The sequence below is a fragment of the Panthera onca genome, chromosome B3 (genome assembly GCF_046562875.1).
Source record: "Panthera onca isolate mPanOnc1 chromosome B3, mPanOnc1 haplotype 2, whole genome shotgun sequence".
Taxonomy (NCBI): domain Eukaryota; kingdom Metazoa; phylum Chordata; class Mammalia; order Carnivora; family Felidae; genus Panthera; species Panthera onca.
The window spans coordinates 4,099,739-4,120,787 of NC_138344.1; the positions used below are offsets into that span (position 1 = coordinate 4,099,739).

Genomic DNA, 21,049 nt, shown 5'->3' on the forward strand with positions numbered 1-21,049 from the left:
ATTGGCTGTCGGCGGCCTGGGCGGGGTCTCGGCAGCCAATGAGAAGGTCAGAAGCCCGTGTCTCTCCGGGCCGTCGGAATCCAGCCCTGTCGCAACCCTGTCCGGAGCCCGAGAATCACCTCTCTTGCCTCACCTTTTCCACCTTTGTACACAGTGAATTAGGAAAAGCGACCGAGTTATCGCCATCGCCTCCTGCGGTAAACTTCGAACCCGTTGAGAACGGGGACCGACTGTGGTCCTCGCTCACCAGGGCGCTAGAGAACACACGCGCCCAAGAACGGTGCAAACTTGCTGGACGCCACACGTTACATCGGACGTTAAGAATTATTTACCGAGGGCCTCTGAGCGCCAAGCACTGAGTAGAAGCCACACATTTGTTGTTATCAATTCAACAAGCTTTCATGGAGCGTGTGCTGTGTGCAGGTTTCGGGGCGGGGGCGGTGCCGTGGGCATACACAAAAATCTCTCTCTCTCTCTCTGTCTTCAAAGCGTCCCATCTCCCAGCCAGCACGTTTAACTACGATCTGCGTTCCCACTCTTCATTTTACAGCCACGGAGACAGACCCAGCAAAGAAACTTGTCCTAACATGCACAGTCAGGCTGCTAAGTCCACCCGGCTACCAAAGACCTGTTTCAGGAGGTGGGGATGTCTAATTTGCACGTGGGGATGGGATGTGACCCGGAGCTCATGCAACAGGCAACAAGACGGCCCTGGTCTCTCTGTCCAGGAAACGCACAGTGTAGACGGAGAAACGGCGTATGTCAGCTTCCATCCCGTGAGTGCACCAGGAAGAGGGGGTGGTTGGGGAGGGGCGGGGGAGATGCCCCGGAAGCCGCGAAGCCGCGAGGAGGAGCCCCTCGCCAAGACAAGGCTCCTGCGGGCTAGAGGCGGGAACCGGAGAAAGAGCTTTGAAGGTTGGGAGCTGGGAAAGCATGGAATTAGGTTTGCACTTGCTGTTATGGCCAAAGGAAGACAACGACGAACCAGCGCCAGCCTGAAGCAATGGTTAGGACCTCTCTCCCCACGAAGATGATCCAGGGTATCTAGAAAACCCTGTGGAATGTAGCTTTAAGGTCTGAAGTTGCCTCTGTTCCAGCTCCTCACCTTGACTGCCCCCGTAGGCTCACAACCGCTGGGCTTGCCATTCTTCTCGGAGAGAGGAGGGATCTGTTTTTCCTCAAACCATTTGTAAGTATATTAGCTTAGTTAATACGATTTACTTACAACTCTTTTTTTTAATTTAAATTTTAGTTAACATGCAGTGTAGGTTTCAGGAGTAGAATTCAGTGATTCATCACAACAATAATTCTTTAATAGTCTCTTTTAATATCTTGTATATTCTTTACGATATGTCTTTTCACTGCATTTGTTTTATGCTATTTTATCCTTTTGAGTAGCCTTTCCAATTTATTTGCTTTGTCAAAATGACACTAGCAGGCTTTCTAATTATAAGAGTAATTTCTATTTTTTGTGTGTGTGAGGGAAGGATGTTTGTATATTCTTAGAAAAAAATATGGACAAACCTAATAATTGTTGTTACCAGGATACATGCCTGCTTTATATTCACTTTATGGTTCTTTTGGAGTATTTACCTTTCTCTGAGCCAAATATCATATATTATTAATAAAAAATGAAGATTCCAGGGGGAACCCGGGTGGCTCAGCCGGTTGTGTTGGACTCTTGATTTTGGCTCAGGTCACGATCTCACGGTTCTGAGTTCCAGCCCCTCGTCTAGCTCAATGCTGACAGTGTGGAGCCTGCTCAGGATTCTCCCTCTCTCTCTGCTCCTCCCCTGCTTGTGCTCTCTCTGTCTCTCTCAAAAATAAACATTAAAAATATATATATTTTAACTATATATATATATAATTGTTATTAAAATAGGTACCATCAAAGACATAAAGAAAAAAGTAAAATAGTTCAAAAGAGATAAACCCTGCTCTTATTTTTTGTGTGTATCGTTATATATAATGTCATATATATTTCTATATTATGCTACGTATTCTATATTCATGTTATATATCGTATATTTATATATTTATATTATAGATTATATGTAGCATATTTGTATATTTCTATTATAAATACATATCATCTGGACAATATATATATGATATACTGCAATGAGATTTTACAAACTCTTTTTTCTAATTACAGGTATATTGTGGGTATTTTCCACATAAAAAGTAGACATCTACATTATTATTTTTTTGAGAGAGAAAGAGAGGGCGCACATGGGAGAGAGGGGCAGAGGGAAAGAGAGAGAGAGAGAGAGAGAATCCCAAGCAGGCTTCGCACCGAACATGTCTCAATCCCCCGAGCCCGGGATCACAACCTGAGCTAAAATCAAGACTTGGACCAACCGAACCACCCAGCCACTCTACATTATTTTTTTTAATACTTGCCCAAACTGAGTTGAGCCAGGGGAAGTAGCTGCACTGGGTCCCTCTGCATCCCAGAGTTTGCCGGGACCAAGGATGGGCCTGCCCCCTAAGACCCAGATGTGAGCCAGCATGAAGACAGCGTCAACAAGGACTCATCTAGATCCCGCCTAAGAGAGCCAACTGCATGGGTGAGGAGACCTCATTTGAGACCTCTTGCAGGTGGCTCACCGGGGCCCGGAAGGGGAATGCAAGGGACCCCCCGGAACAGAAGGGTTTTCAGCCTGGTTGTGGGAACTCAGGAGAAGGGTCTCCGTGATGGGAAACTCCAGATGTACAAAAACTCCCCATGAGGGAGGGAGGGGGTGCGTGGGAGAGAGAGGCGTGTACATTCACACAAGTGTGCAAGAGAGAGCTCTAAGCACCTGCCAGCCCAGAGAGCCTGACATTAGCACCCACTGTGGCATCAGCTCCGATAGGAGCTGTCTTATCACCTTGGCCCCTCCGGCCCTGGCGTGCCACCAGCAGCCCAGGGAGGAGGTGCGGGGAGAAGAGGCAGCCCTTGTTCCCCCTTTCCCGGGGCAGACTTCCAGGTGAAGAGGCCCAGGCTGGGTAGGAGGGAGGATTCTGGTACTGGCTAAACTAAGTATGACTTTTCCATCAGTATTCCAGACTATATCTTCAGTTACCGAATGGAGACTGTGCCTTCAAACGACCCTAGGACTGAATGTCACCGAAGAGAGAGCAGCAAGTTCTGGGTCTGCTGGATTTTTACCCGGAGAGGGGAATAATTCCCACCATGAGTAAATGGTAAAGGGATGGCGAGAGGGGAACAAAAACGAAGTTGCGTTCGATTACCGTCAGAGTTGTGCTTGTTCAAAACATTTTGGACAAAGACCCTCAGCCCGCGAGGAGGGTGCACAATACGAGGGCTCTCGGAAGCCCCCCTTCTCTGCAGGGCCTGTGGCGCCCCCAGCCCTCTGTACATGACCAGCCACCTGAGCAGCTCGGTGGGGCTACAGGCCTCAAGTCCTCACAGTAAATGAAGAAGCTGGGGGGGACAGCATGTGACCTCGCCCGGTGTCACTTGAGCAGTAAGAAGTGGCAAGACAGCCGAGGCAGGTCTATATTTGGGCTTTCACTCACGGCAGGCGTTGCTATTTGCAGTGGGAGTCAGCTCATGTTACCCGGCTTGCAGAGTCCCCGCTGTAAAACAGGGCCTTCGGGCACGCAGAGGTCACCCGGAGGGAAATCCCATCCCCACCGAGGGCAGAGCAGTTTTCTAGCCCTTCCCCGGAGTCCTCAGAGGTAAAAAAAGAAGAACTACGGACCCTTAAATCAGCAGGCAAGTTTTTAGATAATCGTTATTTTTCTCAAGTGAAAGGTATTATTAGAAACTCAGTAACTTAATGCCACAACGTGAATGCAATATCTTTCCTTTAGGGGAAAGAGGTATCATCTTCAATTGCAGGTGTGTAAATGACAGTAAACAGTGTGAATATTTCCTGTGCCTTCCTGTAGCATAGACTCGCCTTTACTGAATGTGGTATTGGTACAGGGTGTGAAAGCTACTCGTGCAGATAGAGGCTGGCGATGCTTGCAGTGCGTCCTTAGGGTATTTTTAGTGCAGGGGCCCGTTTGTAGGACACTTTGGAACCCTAAATAGTGTTATCATCTGGCTGTGGTAGCAGGAGGATAAATACATTTAATTTTAATCTGCATGCGCCTCCCAACAAATCATAATTTCGTGTTTTGTTTCAAATAGGGAAAAAAAAACGGTATTGTAATCGTTTTTCACTCACTATTGCAAACCCCCTCCTCCCACAGAAAGTTTTCAGGTTTGGACTATGTCTGTAAAAGCTGATTTGAATTATTTTGCATAACTGTACGGCCAACACTTAAAAGCAAGTTTCTGAAATTATAGGCAAAATTATGTTTGTGCCCTTCTGGGCTCCCTTTGGGGGAAAGAATTCACAGCTTTCCGTAGATTCCCGGAGGCTCTCAGGTCCCATAGAAGGTTAAAAACCAAATTTGTGGGGGACTTTTCTAATTAACGCACAGGGACACACCTCCCATATAAGACTTAAGCCAAAGTCTTTTTGTTGTTGTTTTGACCGCAGCTCTATGGCAGAGAGCAGAAGATGTCTAGCTACCGTATTCTTTATAGGCTGTGACTTACTGCTTTCTTTCTCTAAGCTTCCATTTCATCATTTATAAAATGACAATTTAGTGTTAACGTTCCTTTCTCCCCAAATTCTAAATGTTTTGTTAAGAAACTGGAAGAGTCCGGACGCTGAGGAGGAAAGCAAGTGTCAGCTCTGGGGGTGTGTTGCAAACTCCTGCTCTGGTGCAGAGCGCCCAGACCGGTGTGTGTGTGTGTGTGTGTGTGTGTGTGTGTGTGTGTGTGTGTGTGTGTGTGTGTGTGTGTGTCTAAGGGGGAAATGCTGGCATGGAAGAATTCGTCCCCATTAAGATTTATTCTCAGTGTTTTCCAGTCTTCTTACTTATGTAAAAGTCCAATTTGGTGTTTCATTCTCCAGCTTCCGGTTGACAGAAGTTGTCAGCATGGCTTATTGGTAATACAGAATTCTGGTTTTCTCCCTTTAGGTAGCACACAGAAACGTGTTATTTTTAGCCAGCTGATCCGGGGTCTGTAGGTGAGATGGTTTAGTGGAAAACTGGGTCTGATCCAACTCTTTATCTGCCTGGCAACATATCCAGCATCCAGCCCCGGGGCTGGACACAGAGGAGCCCCAGATCACCCCTTGTTAAGTGAAATTGGCCACGGCAAGTCCTTTATGTTTGCGGAAAGTCAATTTTGCTGTCCTAAAATCAGGGAATTGAATTAGATCCTCCCCAAGGAACCCTCCATCCCTAGAGTCCTACACCTCTCCCTAGGCCCCTTGGAGGCTCTCGCTGTGAGGACAGGCAGCCTCACAGCCAAGGTCTGTGCCTGGGTATGAGGCTGCCCTGCGTTCATGCCTTCTCCTAGCTTTTCAAGGGACAGAATGATCCTACTGTGGCTGCAGGTGGCTCCACCAGATGGCTGACCCTGGTCCTCACCCTTTGTGAGTGACCAGGTGCAGGACTCCTAACCTCGCCCAGGTGAGAGAGGCCGAGGTCCAGATAATGATAATAGCAGCCACCACCACAATAATGACAACAGGTGACCTGTACTGGGGACTTACTTGGAGCCATGTGCTATGGTAAGCATTTTACATACCTTATGTTATTTCCTCTAAATGCTAATTTTATGACATAGGAGCTGGTAATAAACCCATCTCATGGGCTCATGAACGTAAGGCCCAGAGAGGCGATTTTCCCAAGGCTGCACCGCTAGGACGTAGCAGGGACAGAACTTTCTGAATCCAGAAGGCAGTGAACTTAGAGAAGGGAGAAGGGTGGGTGTGGGGAGTGTTATCAGGAGATTGAATTGGTAGAACCAGAATCAGCATTAATTGGGCATTAATCACATTGGGTGATGGGGCGCCTGGGTGGCTCAGTTGCTTGAGCGTCCGACTCCAGTTCAGGTAGTGATCTCACTGTTGGTGAGTTCGAGCCCCACGTTCTGCTCACTGATGTCAGGCACAGAGCCCGCTTCGGATCCCCTGTCTCCCTCCTTCAGCCCCTTCCCCGCTTGTGCTCTCTCTCTCAAAAATAAAATGAAATAAAACATTAAAAAAAAATCACACCGGGTGATGTCAGGGATGAGCTCCTGGTCTCTGGTTTGGGTGCTAAAGGGAGTAGGCGTCATGCTGTGCTTTATGGATGTTATGCGCGCGGCGGCCCTCGTGAGGGTGTGACAGGCAGTGGCCACGGTGCAGACGCAGTTGGGTGGGGAGGGGTGGGTGGCCGTCGGGAGGAAGGGCAGCCCGCCAGGGCCTCAGGTGGGACTTGCATGGGAGAAGCCCGGGCGCGGTCAGAAGCAACCGTGGTGTCCACTGCGGAAGGCGAGGCTGTTTGGGGACGTGGGGTTAGGGCATGGGGGGGGGGGGGTGCCCAGTGCCCAGGGGAGTTGAGACTTGGCAGTAACGGAGCCCTCAGAATGCGGGACATGCCGACTTACCACTTCTGCCAGAGTGGCGGGCAGGAAGCTGTGCTCACGCTGGGCTGCCATGCTCCCGAGATGCTGGTGGGACACACGGCCAGCAGACTGTAGAGACGAGGTGGCTTTGAGAAGATCCCTGCCTATGAGGTGGCACTCAGCTGTGACAGCGGGGCACCACAGCAGGAGTATTTTATTTAATCCACACAACAAGTACCCTCCACTTACAGATGAAGAAGCTGGCTCAGAGACGCTGAGAGATGAGGTCACGGTCGCATCCTGAGACAGGCATTGACCCCGAAGCCCGTGACCTTTGTGGTCCGAGCCGTTACTGCCTTCAAGCGCTTCCCCTGCCGGGAACTTTGCTGGCGTTTACTCATTCAGTGTCTGCTTTAGCCAGGCTGCGTGTCCGACACCCCCCAGGCCCCAGCTCCCTGTAGCAGCGGCACACGCTTTCCATACTCCGCCCCCCCCCCCCCCACTTCGCTGAGATGCAACTGACAGGTAACCTTGTGCGAGTGTGAGACGGACGCTGCGGTGACGCGATGCGCGCATACGCTGGGAGATGGTGACCACGACCGGGTCGCTTGCCTTCAGTAAGGTCCTTCACCTCCCGTAATCACCCGTCTCTGGTGCGCGGTGGGAACACGAAGTATGCAGCGCGGTGTCGTCGACCACGGTCACCACGCGGCAAATCAGATACCGCAACTCACTCGTCTTACACCCGGAAGTTTGTTTGGCCGACATCTCCCCGTTTCCCCCACTCACCGGCCCCTGGCAACCACCGTTCCAAGCTCTGTTTCTGTGAACTCAGCTTTTCTAGATTCCGCACGTAAGTGAGATCATACACTTGCTCTCTGCCGTATTTCTCTGGACTCAGCTCCTTTAGCTTAATGGCCTCAATGTCCATCCATGTTGTTGGAAATGGCAGCATTTCCTTCTTTTTATGGCTGAATAATATTCCATTGTGTATCTTCTTTATCCATTCATTTGTTGGTCGACATTTTGGTTGTTTCTATGTCCTGCCTATTGGGAATAGCGCTGCAGTGAACATAGGAGTAGAGATATCTCTTTGAGATCCTGATTTCACTTCCTAAGAAGTGGGATTGCTAGAGCATATGGTAGTTCTATTTTTAATTTTTTGAAGCCCTTCCGTACTATTTTCTATAATGGCGGTACCAGTTTATATTCCCACCAACAGTGAACAAGATCCCGCCATTTTTTCTGGTTGTTTTTCTGATCCCGCCATTCTGACAGGTGTGAGGTGCTTCTCATTGTGGTTCTGATTTGGGTTTTTCTGATACGAGTGATGTTGAGCATCTTTTCATGCACCTGTTGGCCATCTTCATGTCTTCTTTAGAAAAACAGGGCGCCTGGCTGGCTTAGTCAGTTAAGCGTCCAATTTCAGCTCAGGTCATGATCTCACGGTTCGTGGGTTCGAGCCCATGTGAGGCTCTGTGCTGACAGCTTGGAGCCTGGAGACTGCTTCGGATTCTGTGTCTCCCTCTCTCTCTCTGGCCCTTCCCTGCTCGCACTCTGTCTCTCTCTCTCAAAAATAAATAAACATTCAAAAAAAAGTTAAAAAAAAAGAATGTCTAGAAAAATGTTTACTCATGTCATCTGTCCATTTTTCATCAGATTATTGTGGATTTTTGCTTTTGACTTGTATGAGTTCCTTACATATTTTGGATACCAACTATCGTGTAGACAGCTTGCACATATTTCCTCCTATTGCATAGGCTGCCTTTTCATTTGTTGATCGTTTCTTTTGCTGTGTGGATGTTATTTTCAGTTTGATGTTGTCCTACTTGCTTATTTTTGCTCCTGTTGCTTGTGCTTCTGCTGTCACATCCAAAAAGTTGTTGCCAAGACAAACGTCGAGGACCTTTGTCCCTTCTTTTCCTTTTCTTCTTTTTCTTATTTCTATTTTTTTTTTTTTTTTGGTCCCTTATTTTTTTCTAGGAATTTTACAGTTTCATGTCTTACATGTAAGTCTTTAATCTATTTTGAGTTAATTTTGGTGGGTGGCATAAAATTGGGGTCCGATTTTACTTCTTTGCGTGTGATTGTCCAGTTTTCCCAGCCCTGTTTACTGAAGATGCTGTCCTTCCCCGCAACGGGATAGTTCGGATTCTGTAGGCAGCCAGACGTGCGGGAGAGCGAAGGCGGTATTCAGAGCCCCCAAGGACACAGGGCCTGACTGTTTTGTTGACCTGTAGAGGATGTGGGGTCACAGGACGGATCGGGACTGGGAAGAAGGCAAAGTGGTGCTTCCGTAGCTGGATGGCCCCATTGGCCTTGGGAACCATTCCAGGGAGACGTGAGCCAAAGTGGGCGCAACGCACATGCTACTCGGGAGTGTCTCGCACACGTGGGTGCGGGTGTGGAGGGAAGGCTTCTTGGTCCACCTCAATGCTAGTTTTGCTAGGTTGCAGACTCACTGTAGGGAGATGTGTCCGACTTCCCTTGGAGCCACACCCTTCTCTCTGTCCCTAAAAGAAGCCACGTTGTGAGGACATGCCAGGACTGCCCCCCGCCAGTGTGATGGTGGGCAGGTTCTTACAAGTGACCCAAAAGAACATCCGGGCTCTGGGGTCTTCATAAATCATGGATGCTAAGGAGGCAAAGCCCCGGCCCCGGAGCCTCTTGCTTTGTGATGCTGCCTCTGGGCGCAACCTTCGTTCATCCCCTCCTTCAACCCAGGGGGTGGACCAGGTCCCCACGGACTTGTGGGTCGTTCAGGACATGGTGGCACTAGTGCCCTGTGTGGTCATGGTTGGTGCTCAGCCTCCGCAGACGTTACTGAAGTGATGCTTACCGTTGTCTTCGGCGTAAGAGTTTTGGAGTATCAGAGAATGGGACTGAAGCTTTCGTGACCCTTCAGTGTGATGTGCCCAGCGTTAGAGCCTCTGGAGTAAAGTTTCCTTAGGCGGATCCCAACCCCAGAAACTAGTCGCCTGCATGGTATGAGGTTAGGATAGCAGTGCCTTTGTCCCTAACGGCTGCCCAAAGTCTGCCTCTCCGTGTGGTGCTGAGGGCCAGTGGAAAAACAGCATCCTGTGTGAACTTCAGAGGGAGAGAGGGAAGAGGCTGGATTCCCAGGGGCTCCCCAGGGCCGAGCCTGTGTAGTTCACGCCACACAGAAGGCCAGCGGTTGTTGTGTTTAGTCTTGCCATCAGCAAAAGCCGAGGTGAGCCCGCTGGGGGATGGGTGGGGGGCTTGCAAGGAGGGTTATGGCTGTGATTCAGTTGGAAGAGTGACGTTTGTTACAGATGAAGAGAGGTGGTTGGGGGCTTCCCCAGGTTAAAGGTAGAGCAGGTCTCCATTATTGGGATCCAGAAACTACCATTAGCCTTCTTTTTTTTATTATTATTAACTTTATTTTAGAGAGAGGGAGGGGCAGAGGGAGAGAGGGAGAGAGAGACTCCCAAGCAGGCTCCATGCTTAGCATGGAGACCGACATGGGGCTCTATCCCATGACAGTGAGATCATGACCTGGGCCAACATCAAGAGTTGGACACTTAACTGACTGGCCACCCAGGTGCCCCCCCCCCCCCACCTTTTAGTAATTTCCACGCATAGTGTGGCTTGAACTTACAACCTTGAGATCAAGAGTCACATGCTCTGCTGACTGAGCCAGCCAGACACCCCTACTGTTAGCCTTCCTAACGCAAGGCCAGATGCGGGACAGGGTCAGTCCTCTGCGTCCCTCATCACCACCCTTGGCCTTTCCCTGTGCTCACAGGACAGAGCTGGGAGGATGTGAGGCACACAGCACGAGGAGTCTGGTGGCCGTGTCCACGAGTGAGGAGGGAGGACTGGGCCACGAGGGGCAAAGTGGCCTCTCTGACCAGAACACGGGCCGAGTTCTTTTCCCTGGGGGAATGGGAGAAGAGCTCAGTGATCCTTGGTCTCTGCAGACAGAGGCTGAGGAACAGGGAAGAAACTGAAAGCCTAGAGCAGGATTGTGCAGCGAGGGGATCGGGACCAGACAGTCATCACAGGCGTTAAAGGTCAGAGCACGGAGGGGCGCCTGGGTGATTCAGTTGGTTAAGCGTCCAGCTTTGGCTCAGGTCATGATCTCAAGGTCCGTGAGTTCGAGCCCCACATCAGAGTCTATGGCGTCAGTGCAGGGCCGGCTTCGGATCCTCTGCCTGCCCCACCCCCCTCAAAAATAAATAAATAAGTAACAATTAAAAAGGATAAAGGCCAGAGCATGGAGAGGCAAAGGAATGTGGGTTCTCCGGTTGTGTTCCAGGCCACTGGGCCTTCAGGCATCTCCTGGCGTGGCCTGTGCGGCGATGGCAGGCATGTGGCTTGGGAGATAGGTCGCGTGTCCCACCACATATCAGGGTGGAGAAAGCGAGAGGCTCTGAGCTCCACCGGGCGGTGTCGAGTCTGGGGAGGCCAGCGGTGCTCAGGAAGGCTGCGGCCCCTGCAAACCTCTGCCTCTGCCAGGAGCAGAGATTAGGGCCAGAGATGAGGATTTGGAGCCACTGGCAGAGAGGGGGCCGTGGAGCCGCGACAGTGGACAAGATCACCTGGGGCAGGTGGAGGGGGAAACAGGAGCTGGGCTGGAAGTCTGGGGAACGCCGGCGAGAGGAGCGGCCGAGGGTGGGCCTGGGAAAGAGGTCAGCCGTCCCACAAGGAGGTGGCAGACTGAGCTGGGTCAAAAGGATGGAATGTCACAGAACAGCCAAGAAAGCACGGGCCAGTGTCCATGGATTTCACAATCAGGCCATCAGAAAATGCTCTGTTTTTAAAAAGGCAATCAAAAACGGAGAAGGAAAGAAAAACGAATGGCATTTCAAAACAAATTTTTTTTTGAGAGAGAGAGAAAGAGAGAGAGTGCATGAGCACGTGTACAAGTAGAGAGAGGGTCTCAAGCAGGCTCCATGCTCAGTGCAGAGCCCAACGAGGGGCTCGATCCCACGACCCTGGGATCCTGACCTGAGCCGGAAACCAGAGTTGGACCCTTAACCGGCTGAGCTACCCAGGCGCCCCCAGCATTTTTTACCACTTGGAATGATTATTAAAAGGACAGTCTGGGGGCACCAGGGCGGCTCGGTCAGTTGAGATCTGACTTCGGCTCTGGTGGTGATCTCACGGTTCGTGAGTTTGAGCCCCGTGTCGGACTTCTCACTGTCAATGCAGAGCCCACTTCAGATCCTCTGTCCCCTTCTCTCTCTGCCCCTCCCTGCTCATGCTCTCTCACTCAAAAATAAATAAAACATCTTAAAAATAAAAAGAGCGGTCTGTCAGCAGACGTCACAAAGTCCCTCACTGCCGAAAGACGAGCACTGCTTATAGGGGAGGCCACTGAACCTGACTCCTGGGCGCAGCTGCGGAACAAGGACTTAGACAAACAGCTGGCAGCTGGCTCTGATCCCACAGGTGGACATGGCAGGGGCTGTTTGGATCGTAATAAACGTTATGACGGGGGGGGGGGGGGGGGGGGAGGGGGGGAGGGAAGTGCTAAACTGTATCTTTAAATTTGTGTTTGATTTTGTTATTTTCCTCGAAGACTGATGGCATGCCATGTTGGAATGTTTAGTAAGAGTAGTTTGTTAAAAAGGCATTAGGTTTACCACAATTCTTTTTTGTTTTTTAAGAGAGAGAAAAAGAGGGCACAAGTGAGCGAGGGGCAGAGAGGGAGAGGGAGAGAGAGAGAAGCAGGGCTTGTGCTCACCCAAGGCCCGGGCTCGAACTCTCTCTCTGTGTCTCCCTACAGACACAGACTCCGAAGCAGGCTCCAGGCTCTGAGCAGTCAGCACAGAGACCGATGTGGGGGTCGAACTCATGAACCATGAGATCATGACCTGAGCTGAAGTTGGTGGCTTAACCGACTGAGCCACTCAGGCGCCGCCCCCCCCCGCCCCCCGCCAACACACAATTTATTTTTAACGGAGGCATTAGGAACTGGATTGTGGTGATAGTTGTACAGCCTGAGAAATTTACTAAAAATCATTGAATCGTGTACTTAAAGCAGGTAAATGTTATGGTATATAAATTATATTTAAATTAAGTTATTTTCAAAATAGATTAGAGAGTAAGATAAGTAGCTCACAGAATTCCTGGTTTTATGTAGGAATATGTTGTTGATAAAGGGCATGTGCGGGTTAATTCCAATAGTAGAACAGTCTGGTGGATAGAAATTTAGGCCGGTATTTGGACATCAACTGCACCCGTTGTGATTTGTGCCGTTAAATGAAACAAACAAACAGCTTCTCTAAACTAAAAAAAAGATGCTTTTTCCTGTGTGGATTAGTGGTATTCAAACTTTTTTTGTTCGTGAACTCCCTTAGAACGTTTACATTATCTAAAAATTTTCATCAAAAATTTAAATAACCTTGGATTAGGTAAGTTTCTCTGATATGATGCCAGAAATACAAGCTAAAAGGAAAAAAAAATAGATACATTGGACTGCATCCAAATTAAAAACTCCTGTGCTTCAAAGGACACCTTTAAGAAAATGAAAAGATCAGGGTGCCTGGGTGATTCAGTCAGTTGAGCGTCCGACTTCAGCTCAGGTCAGGATCTCGCGGTTTGTGAGTTCGAGCCCCACGTCGGGCTCTGTGCTGACAGTTCAGAGCCTGAAGCCTGTTTCAGATTCCGTGTCTCCCTCTCTCTGTCCCTTCCGTGCTCATGCTCTGTCTCTCTCTGTCTCTTAAAAATGAATACACGTTAAAAAAAAATAAAAAAAAAAAAAGAAAATGAAAAGATCATCTACAGAATGGGAGAAAATATTTGCAAATCATACATCTGGTACAGGACTTGTATCTAGAACATGTAAAGAACTCTTACAATTCAACAATAGACAACTCAATTTATTTATTTATTTTTTTTTTTTTTTAAATTTTTTTTTTCAACGTTTTTTATTTATTTTTGGGACAGAGAGAGACAGAGCATGAAGGGGGGAGGGGCAGAGAGAGAGGGAGACACAGAATCGGAAACAGGCTCCAGGCTCCGAGCCATCAGTCCAGAGCCTGACGCGGGGCTCGAACTCACGGACCGCGAGATCGTGACCTGACTGAAGTCGGACGCTTAACCGACTGCGCCACCCAGGCGCCCCGACAACTCAATTTAAAAATGGGTGTATTAGGTTCTCCAGGGAAACCGAATCCCGTAGGGAGGTGCGTGTAAGTGTGTAAAGAATGCGAGAGAGACATTTATTTTAAGGAACTGGCTCATGCCGTCATGGAGGCTGGCAGGCGCAAAATCTGCAGGGAGGGTTGGCAGTCTGGAGACCCAGGGAAAAGCCAGTGCTGCAGCTCAAGTCTGAAGGCCATCTGCTGGCGGAAGTCCTTCTTGCGTGAGAAAGAGCCACCTTTGTTCTGTCAAGCTCTACAGCTGATTGGATGAGGCGCACTCACCGTATGGAGGGCAATCTGATTTACTCAGAGTCCACCTCATCCAAAAAACACCCTCACAGAAACATCCAAGATGCTATTTGACTAGATACTTGGACACCATGGCCCCACCATGTTGACACATAAAATTAACTATCACAATGCAGAGAGGATTTGAATAAACATTTCTTCGAAGATAATATACAAATGTCATACGTGCACGACAAGATGCTCTGCATCATTTGCCATATGGGAAACGCCCGTCAAAACAACAATGAGCCATCGCTTCACATCTGCCAGGATGGATCCAATCAAAGAGATGGGCAGTAGCAAGTGTTGACTAGGACATGGGGAAATTGGAACCCTCCTACACACCTGGTGGGAACGCAAAATGGTGCAGCCACTTTGGAAAAGAGTTTGGCGGTTCCTCAAAAGTAAACATATTGGGGCACCTGGGTGTTTCGGTTGGTTAAGTGTCTGACTTCGACTCAGGTCATGATCTCACAGTTCGTGAGTTCGAGCCCTGTGTCGGGCTCTGTGTTGACATCTCGGAGCCTGGAGCCTGCTTCATATTCTGTATTTCCCTCTCTCTCAGCCTCTCCCCCCCACCCCCATCAAAAATAAATAAACATAAAAAAATTTCTTTAAAGGTTAAACATAATTACCACATGACCCAGCAATTCCACTCCTCAGATACACCCAAGAGAAATGAAGACATATGTCCATACGGAAACTTGTACATGAATGTTCGCAGCAGCATTATTCATAATAGTCAAAAAGTGAAACAACCCCGGTATCCATCAACCGATGAGTAGATAAATAAAATATGTTATAGTCCTACAATGGAAGATTATTCAGCTGTAAAAGGACACGTTGTACAGCATGGATGAATCTTTGAAGTGTTATATTCAGTGACAAAAAGCTAAACGCCAAAGACCACGTATTGTGTGATTCCATTTACATGAAATGTGCAGAATGGACAGATAGAGACAAAGTAGATAGTGGTTATCAGGGGCTGCGGGAGCGGGAAATGAGAGACTGCCAAGGAGTATGTGGTTTTTTGGGGGGTCATGAACATGTTCTGGAATTGGATAGCAGGGATGAACACGTAACTCTAAGTTGCCTGCAAATATTAAATTGGTAACTTTAAAAGTTTAAACTTATGGTGTATAAATTGTATCTTAATAAAGCTGTTAATTGGGGCATCTGAGTGGCTTAGTCGGTTGAGCGTCCAACTCTTGATTTCAGCTCAGGTTGTGATCTCAAGGTTATGAGATGCAGCCCTGTGTTGGGCTCTGCGTTGGGCGTGGAGCCTCCTTAAGATTCTCTCTCCCTCACTCTGCCTCTCCCCCCGCACTCACACACCCACCCTTTGAGTCTACAGCATCTGTATGTAAGGGCTTTCCAAGGGGTACATGGACAGTGATAGTTTTAAGAGCATTAGGTTCTAGATGCTTAACATAATAATTTAATCTTTCCCAGAGCTGCTCTCCTTTGAAATGGGCCAGCAGTTGAGACTTCATGCAGGTTCCGTGTTCACAATATCCCTTCCTCTCTTTGTTACAAAAGTGAACCTGCAGCTCTCACTTCTCCTGAATATTGCATTGCCTATAAGATTTCATGGCCTTGGAATTTAAAAACCTCCAGGGGCCTAAAGGGAAGGACAGTTTGAAGTATTGGTATCAGTGTTACTAGGGATAAACAGAGGCATTTGATAATGATAAAAGGGGCCAATCCAGCAAGAATATATGACAGTTATATATGCACCTAACAACAGGGCACCTAAATACATGAAGCAAAAACTGACGTAAATGGAAAAAGAGACTAGTTGGAGATTCCAATACTCTACTTCTGATAACTATCTGATAACAGATAGAACAACTAAGAAGAAGACCAACAAGGAAATAGAGGACACGAATAATACTATAAACCAGCTGGACTTCACAGGCATCTAGAGAACACCCCACCCAACGACAGCAGAGTGCACATTCTTCTCAAGGCAATAGAACATTCTCCAGGATAAATCAAATGCTAAGGCAAACTTCAATAAATTTAAAAGGATAGAAATAATACAAAAATATACTCTCTGACCACAACAGGACGCTATCAGAAATCAATATGTGGAAATTTAAAGTACGCTCCTAAACAACCAACATATCGAAGAAGAAAGCAAAAGGAAAGTTAAAAAATAGTTCAAGGTAAATAAAAGCAAAGATAAAACACATGAAAAGTTTTGCCGTGTTATTGGGATGTAGCAAAAGCAGTGCTTAGAGGGAAACTTATACCTATAAATGCCTGTATTTAAAAAGAGGATCTTAAATCTGGGGTGCCTGGATGGCTCAGTCAGTTGAGCATCCAACTTGGGCTCACAGTTCGTGAGTTTGAGCCCTATAAAGGGCTCACTGCTATCAGTTCAGAGCCTGCTTTGGATCCTCTGCTCTGTTCCCACCCCCCCTTCCCCTTCCCTGCTCACACTCTGTCTCTCAAAAATAAATAAACTTAAATCAATAACCTAACCTGCTACTTTACACTGAAAGAAGAAGAGGAAACTAAACAAAGCAAACATAAAGAAGGAAATAATAAAGATTATAGTGGAAATTAATGAAGAAGCGAGTAGAAAAACAGTAGAGAAAATCCAAAGAAATCAGCAAAACTGACAAGCCTTGACTTCGATTGACCAAGAGAGAAAGAGAGAAGACTCACATCACTAGAATCAGAAATGAAACGGGACATTATTACCAGCCTTACAGAAATAAAAAAGATTAGAAAGAATACTATGAACAATTGTATTCCAATAAATTAGATCACTTAAATGAAATGGACAAATTCTTGGAAGGATACAAACTACCAAAACTGACTCAAGAAGAAATTGACAATATGAATAGGTCTATAATAAATCAAGAGACTGAATTAATAATAAGGAAAAAAAACCCTCACAAAGTCCAGATACCTTCACTGGTGAATATTACCAAACATTTAAAGAAGAATTAATACCCATCCTTCACAAGTTCTTCCAAAATATAGAAGAGAAGGGACACTTCCCAAATTATTCTATGAGATGAGTATCACCCTGCTACCAAAACCAGCCAAAGATATTACAGGAAAAGAAAACCACAGGCTAATCTTTCTCAGGAATCTAAATGCAGAATTCCTCAAAATTTAGTAGCAAACTGAATCCAGTCACATATAAAAAAATTCTATATTATGATCAAGTGGTAATTATCCCAGGAATGCAAGGTTGGCTTAACCTCAGAGTTGGCCGTGAGTTCTTAGATACAACACCAGAAGCACAAGTAACGAAAGAAAAAATAGAGTAGACTTCATCAAAATGAAAACCTTTTGTGCTTCAAAGGTCACCATCAACAAAGTAAAAAAGCAACCTACAAGATGGGGAAAAAAATATTTGCAAATTTTTTATCTGATGATGGACTAGTCTCTAGAATACATAAAGAAATCTTACAAACGGCCAATTAAAAATGGGCAGACTGAATACACATTTCTCCAAAGAAGATATACAAATGGCCAATAAATACATGAAAAAAATACCTGACCTCATTATTCATCAGAGATCTGCAAATCAAAACCACAAGATACTATCTCATACCCACTAGTATGGCTACAATAAAAAAAAAAATCAGAGGGGCGCCTGGGTGGCTCAGTCAGTTGAACATCTGACTTCAGCTCTGGTCACGATCTCATGATTCGTGAGTTCGAGCCCCCACGTCACGCTCTGTGCCGACAGCTCGGAGCCTGGAGCCTGCTTTGGATTCTGTGTCTCCCTCTCTCTCTACCCTCCCCTACTCGTGCTCTGTCTCCATCTCTCCCAAAAATAAGTAAACATTAAAAAAGTTTTTTTAATCAGATAATAACAAGTGTCGACCAGGATGTGGTGAAATCAGAGCCTTCATAGACTGCTGTAGGAATGAAAAAATGGTGCAGCCCCTTTGGAAAGCAGTCTGGCAGTTCCTCAGAAAGTTAAACGTAGAGTTACCATTTGACCTAGCAACCCCACTCCTAGGTATGTACCCAAGAGAGATGAAAACATATATCCACAAAAAAACTTGGACACAAGCATTTTAGAAGCGTTACTTATAATAATCAAAAGGTGAAAAACGACCCAAATGAAAAGAGAAACATGCAAACAAGCTGATGCATGTATAAATAAAATACGACATACCCATACAATGGAATATTATCTAGCTCTAACAAGAAATGAAGGGCACTTGATTCACACGCTACAACATGGATGAATCCTGAAAACACGATGCTAGGAAAGAAGCCAGTTACCAAAGACATATATGATTCTATTTATGTGAAGTGTCTCGACAGGAAAATCAATAGGGACAGGAAGTGGATTAGTGGTTGCTTAGGGCTCGGGAAGATGCAGGAATGTGATGGTAGCTGAAGGGTATCGAGTTTCTTTTTGAGGTGATGAAAATGGTCTAAAATTGACTATGGTCATTGTGGCTCATTTTTTGTGAATCTACTAAAAATCATTTGAATTCTACACTTCTGACAGGAGAATTGTATGATACGTGAATTCCGTGTCAGCAAAACTATTATGAAACGTAATCTAACATAATGGCGGTTATGCACCAAGAGGAAAGCAGGGACTTTGGAGTCCAATAGACTGTGTAATCCAGGTCCTCCAAGAAGCAGGCGCCATGTGGGATTGGATAGATAAGAATTTTATTAAGGGAAGCACTTGTGTGAGATAAAATGGGGAGGGAGCTAGGAAAGGTTGAGAGAGCTGTCAGACCCTGATGCAAGTCTGACCCCGGGTGAAGGAGACAGGGAAGGATGGTCTAGAGGAATCACCCTAGTCTGCCATGCACCCCAAGAAAGTTTTGGCAAGGCCGTCGAGGAGTCTTCCGGCCCAAGGTTGCCGTCAGAGGAGTTTTGTGTCACACAGAAATGGATCTGCCTTAGTGTCCCTGCTACACTTTGTCATTGGACGGAGATGCCCGCGGGAGATGTGTCCTCCATGCAGCTGTGATGATGGATTGAAGAGTGCAGCCGAAACATCTGGTCAACTGAGCTCCCCTAGAGTTGGACACCTGTCAGGCACTGTCTCACGGCCGCCACACAGACGAGGGTTCAAATCCCAGTTCAACAACTTACTAACCATATGACCTTGCACAAGATAGCCTCTCTGAGCCAGTTTCCTCATCGGTAAAATGGGGATAATAGCAGTGCCTAACACACAGGGGTATGTATATAAATTGCCAAGCACAGAAAAAGCACATAGTAAGTGCTCAGTAAGTCGTAGCTGCTACTAATATTGTATTTACTACTTCGACCATTATTATTTCTCTCTAGATTTTACATACCTCCACTAAATGATAAATATCACAGTCTGTATATAATGAATATTCTGTTTATTTTACTTAGTATCATATTGTAAGTCTTCGTCCAAGTTATCATTTGCTCTCCCTAACATTTTAAAGTTTGCATTATATTCTGGAGAGTATACATAACCTAGTTTACTTAACTCTTCTCCTAATCATTAGGGGTTTACAGTTATTTTTTTTGGTCATAAAATATTTTGTGGAGTACACGGGTGGTTCAGTCAGTTAAGCATGGACTTCGGCTCAGGTCATGATCTCTCCGTTCGTGAGTTCAAGCCCGGCATTGGGCTGTGTGCTGACAGCTCAGAGCCTGGAGCCTGCTTCGGATTCTGTGTCTCCCTCGCTCTCTGTCCTTCCCCCACTCAGGTGCTCGCTCACTCGCTCTCTCTCTCCCCAAAATAAGTAAACATTTAAAAATTTAAAAAAATAAAATAGAATATTTTGTGATGGATATTTTTATATAGAAATATTTTTGCCCCTGTATTTGATATTTTCCTTCAGGGTCCTGATGAGGATTATTAGCTTAAAGAGTGTGAACATTTTTAAGGCTCCTGATCCACATCGTGCAGTTTGCTGTGCAGAAAGCGGGGGCTGGTGTACATTCAAACCCACAGCATGTGAGAGTACTGACTTCTCTGTACCCTTCCCCAGCCTTGGGTCTCGTTCTTATATTTCTAAATATTTGCCTACTGGGAAGGCAAAATGGCATCTTATTTGTTCTCTGTGACTCATAAGGATGAGCCATTTCCCAAATGTTTTTGCACAAGTGATTATTTTGTGAATTGTCCTCGCACGCTAATTTATTGAGATCTTAATTTTTTTCAATCCATTTATACAACTTGTCTGATAATAATTGCCTGAGACGCTTCCCATGATTTTGCCTCTGTTTTAACCGTGAGGGGTCTTGTGTGGGTGAAACCTATTGGCATTTCTTTATTTCTGGTCTCCTTTAAGCTGAGAAAGCCTCCTTCCTGGAGAAAGCAAACCTCTCTTTGCAGATGGTTCAAAGTAAAACCACGGCTGAGCTGCTCAGATGATTTTTTTTTTTTTAATTGTGAATGAGTCGAGCCCAATCTAGTGACCAGTTGCTGGGATGGCCTTCTCAGAAACAGGGTTTCCTCCTCTTTCTGTGTTCTAGGACTCAGGACACCCACTAGGAGGCGCGCTGCGAGGAACTCTGTGGGTGCAGAGGCGCGATGGACGGGGAGGCTGGGGGGGCGCCCGAGGTGCACAGGTCCCCGGCTCCCAGGGACTTCCACTTCTGTCCCACGGATCTGTATGACTCCGAAGGCCGGCTGCGGCTCTTCCCGGAAGAACACACGCGGACGGGAAGACAAGTCCCCGCCGAAATGGCCGGCGAGCCCGGGGGGGCGGCCCCAGGTAAGGCCCAGAGCGACCTGGAGGAGGAGGTGCAGGAGCTTGCGGATTTGTACGCGCTTGGAGGTGGTGGCGAGTGGGGCGCGGAGCTCGTGGATGGAAGCGCGCCGCGCGTGGAGGTCTCGGAACCCCGGCTGCACCTGCCCGCGGCCGGGGCGCAGAGGGACTGGCGGCCGGGCGCCGAGGCCGAGGACCCGGGCTGCTTGGGCTGGGGCGCGGCCGGCCGGGACCTGCGGGAAGCCTACAGGTACGCGCACGGCCGGGCCAGCGAGGAGTACGAGTGCTACGTCATCCCCGAGGAGGAGGACGAGGACGAAGCCGCCCTGGTCTTCTGTGTCACTTGCAAAGCCCCAGTAAGGGCGTGCGAGGTTTCGGATGCGCACGGAGAGCATGAGGTGACCCCCCTCAGCAAGGCCCTGGAAAGCGCCAAGGTAAACGGGACTCCTTAGTTCCCCTGACAGTGCGTTTGTGTCTCAAGTAGGCGGGCAGGGAATGAACTTAAAGCGCCTCCTACGGAAGAGAGCAAAGAGCATTAATGTCTCCTTGGGATC

General features: G+C 47.4%; 1 protein-coding gene across 1 annotated transcript in view; it reads left to right on the top strand.

Moving 5' to 3' along the window:
* The first annotated feature begins 18 nt into the window (after positions 1–18).
* The window catches only part of FSD2 (fibronectin type III and SPRY domain containing 2), a 44,728-nt gene continuing 23,697 nt past the window's right edge, over positions 19–21,049 (top strand). Inside the window, exons 1-5 of the mRNA XM_078449057.2 lie at positions 19–197; positions 490–1,189; positions 2,156–2,570; positions 3,052–5,585; positions 20,260–20,929. Of these exons, the coding sequence (XP_078305183.2) occupies positions 20,318–20,929 (612 nt within the window). The 5' untranslated portion in view covers positions 19–197; positions 490–1,189; positions 2,156–2,570; positions 3,052–5,585; positions 20,260–20,317. The remainder of the gene's footprint in view (positions 198–489; positions 1,190–2,155; positions 2,571–3,051; positions 5,586–20,259; positions 20,930–21,049) is intronic.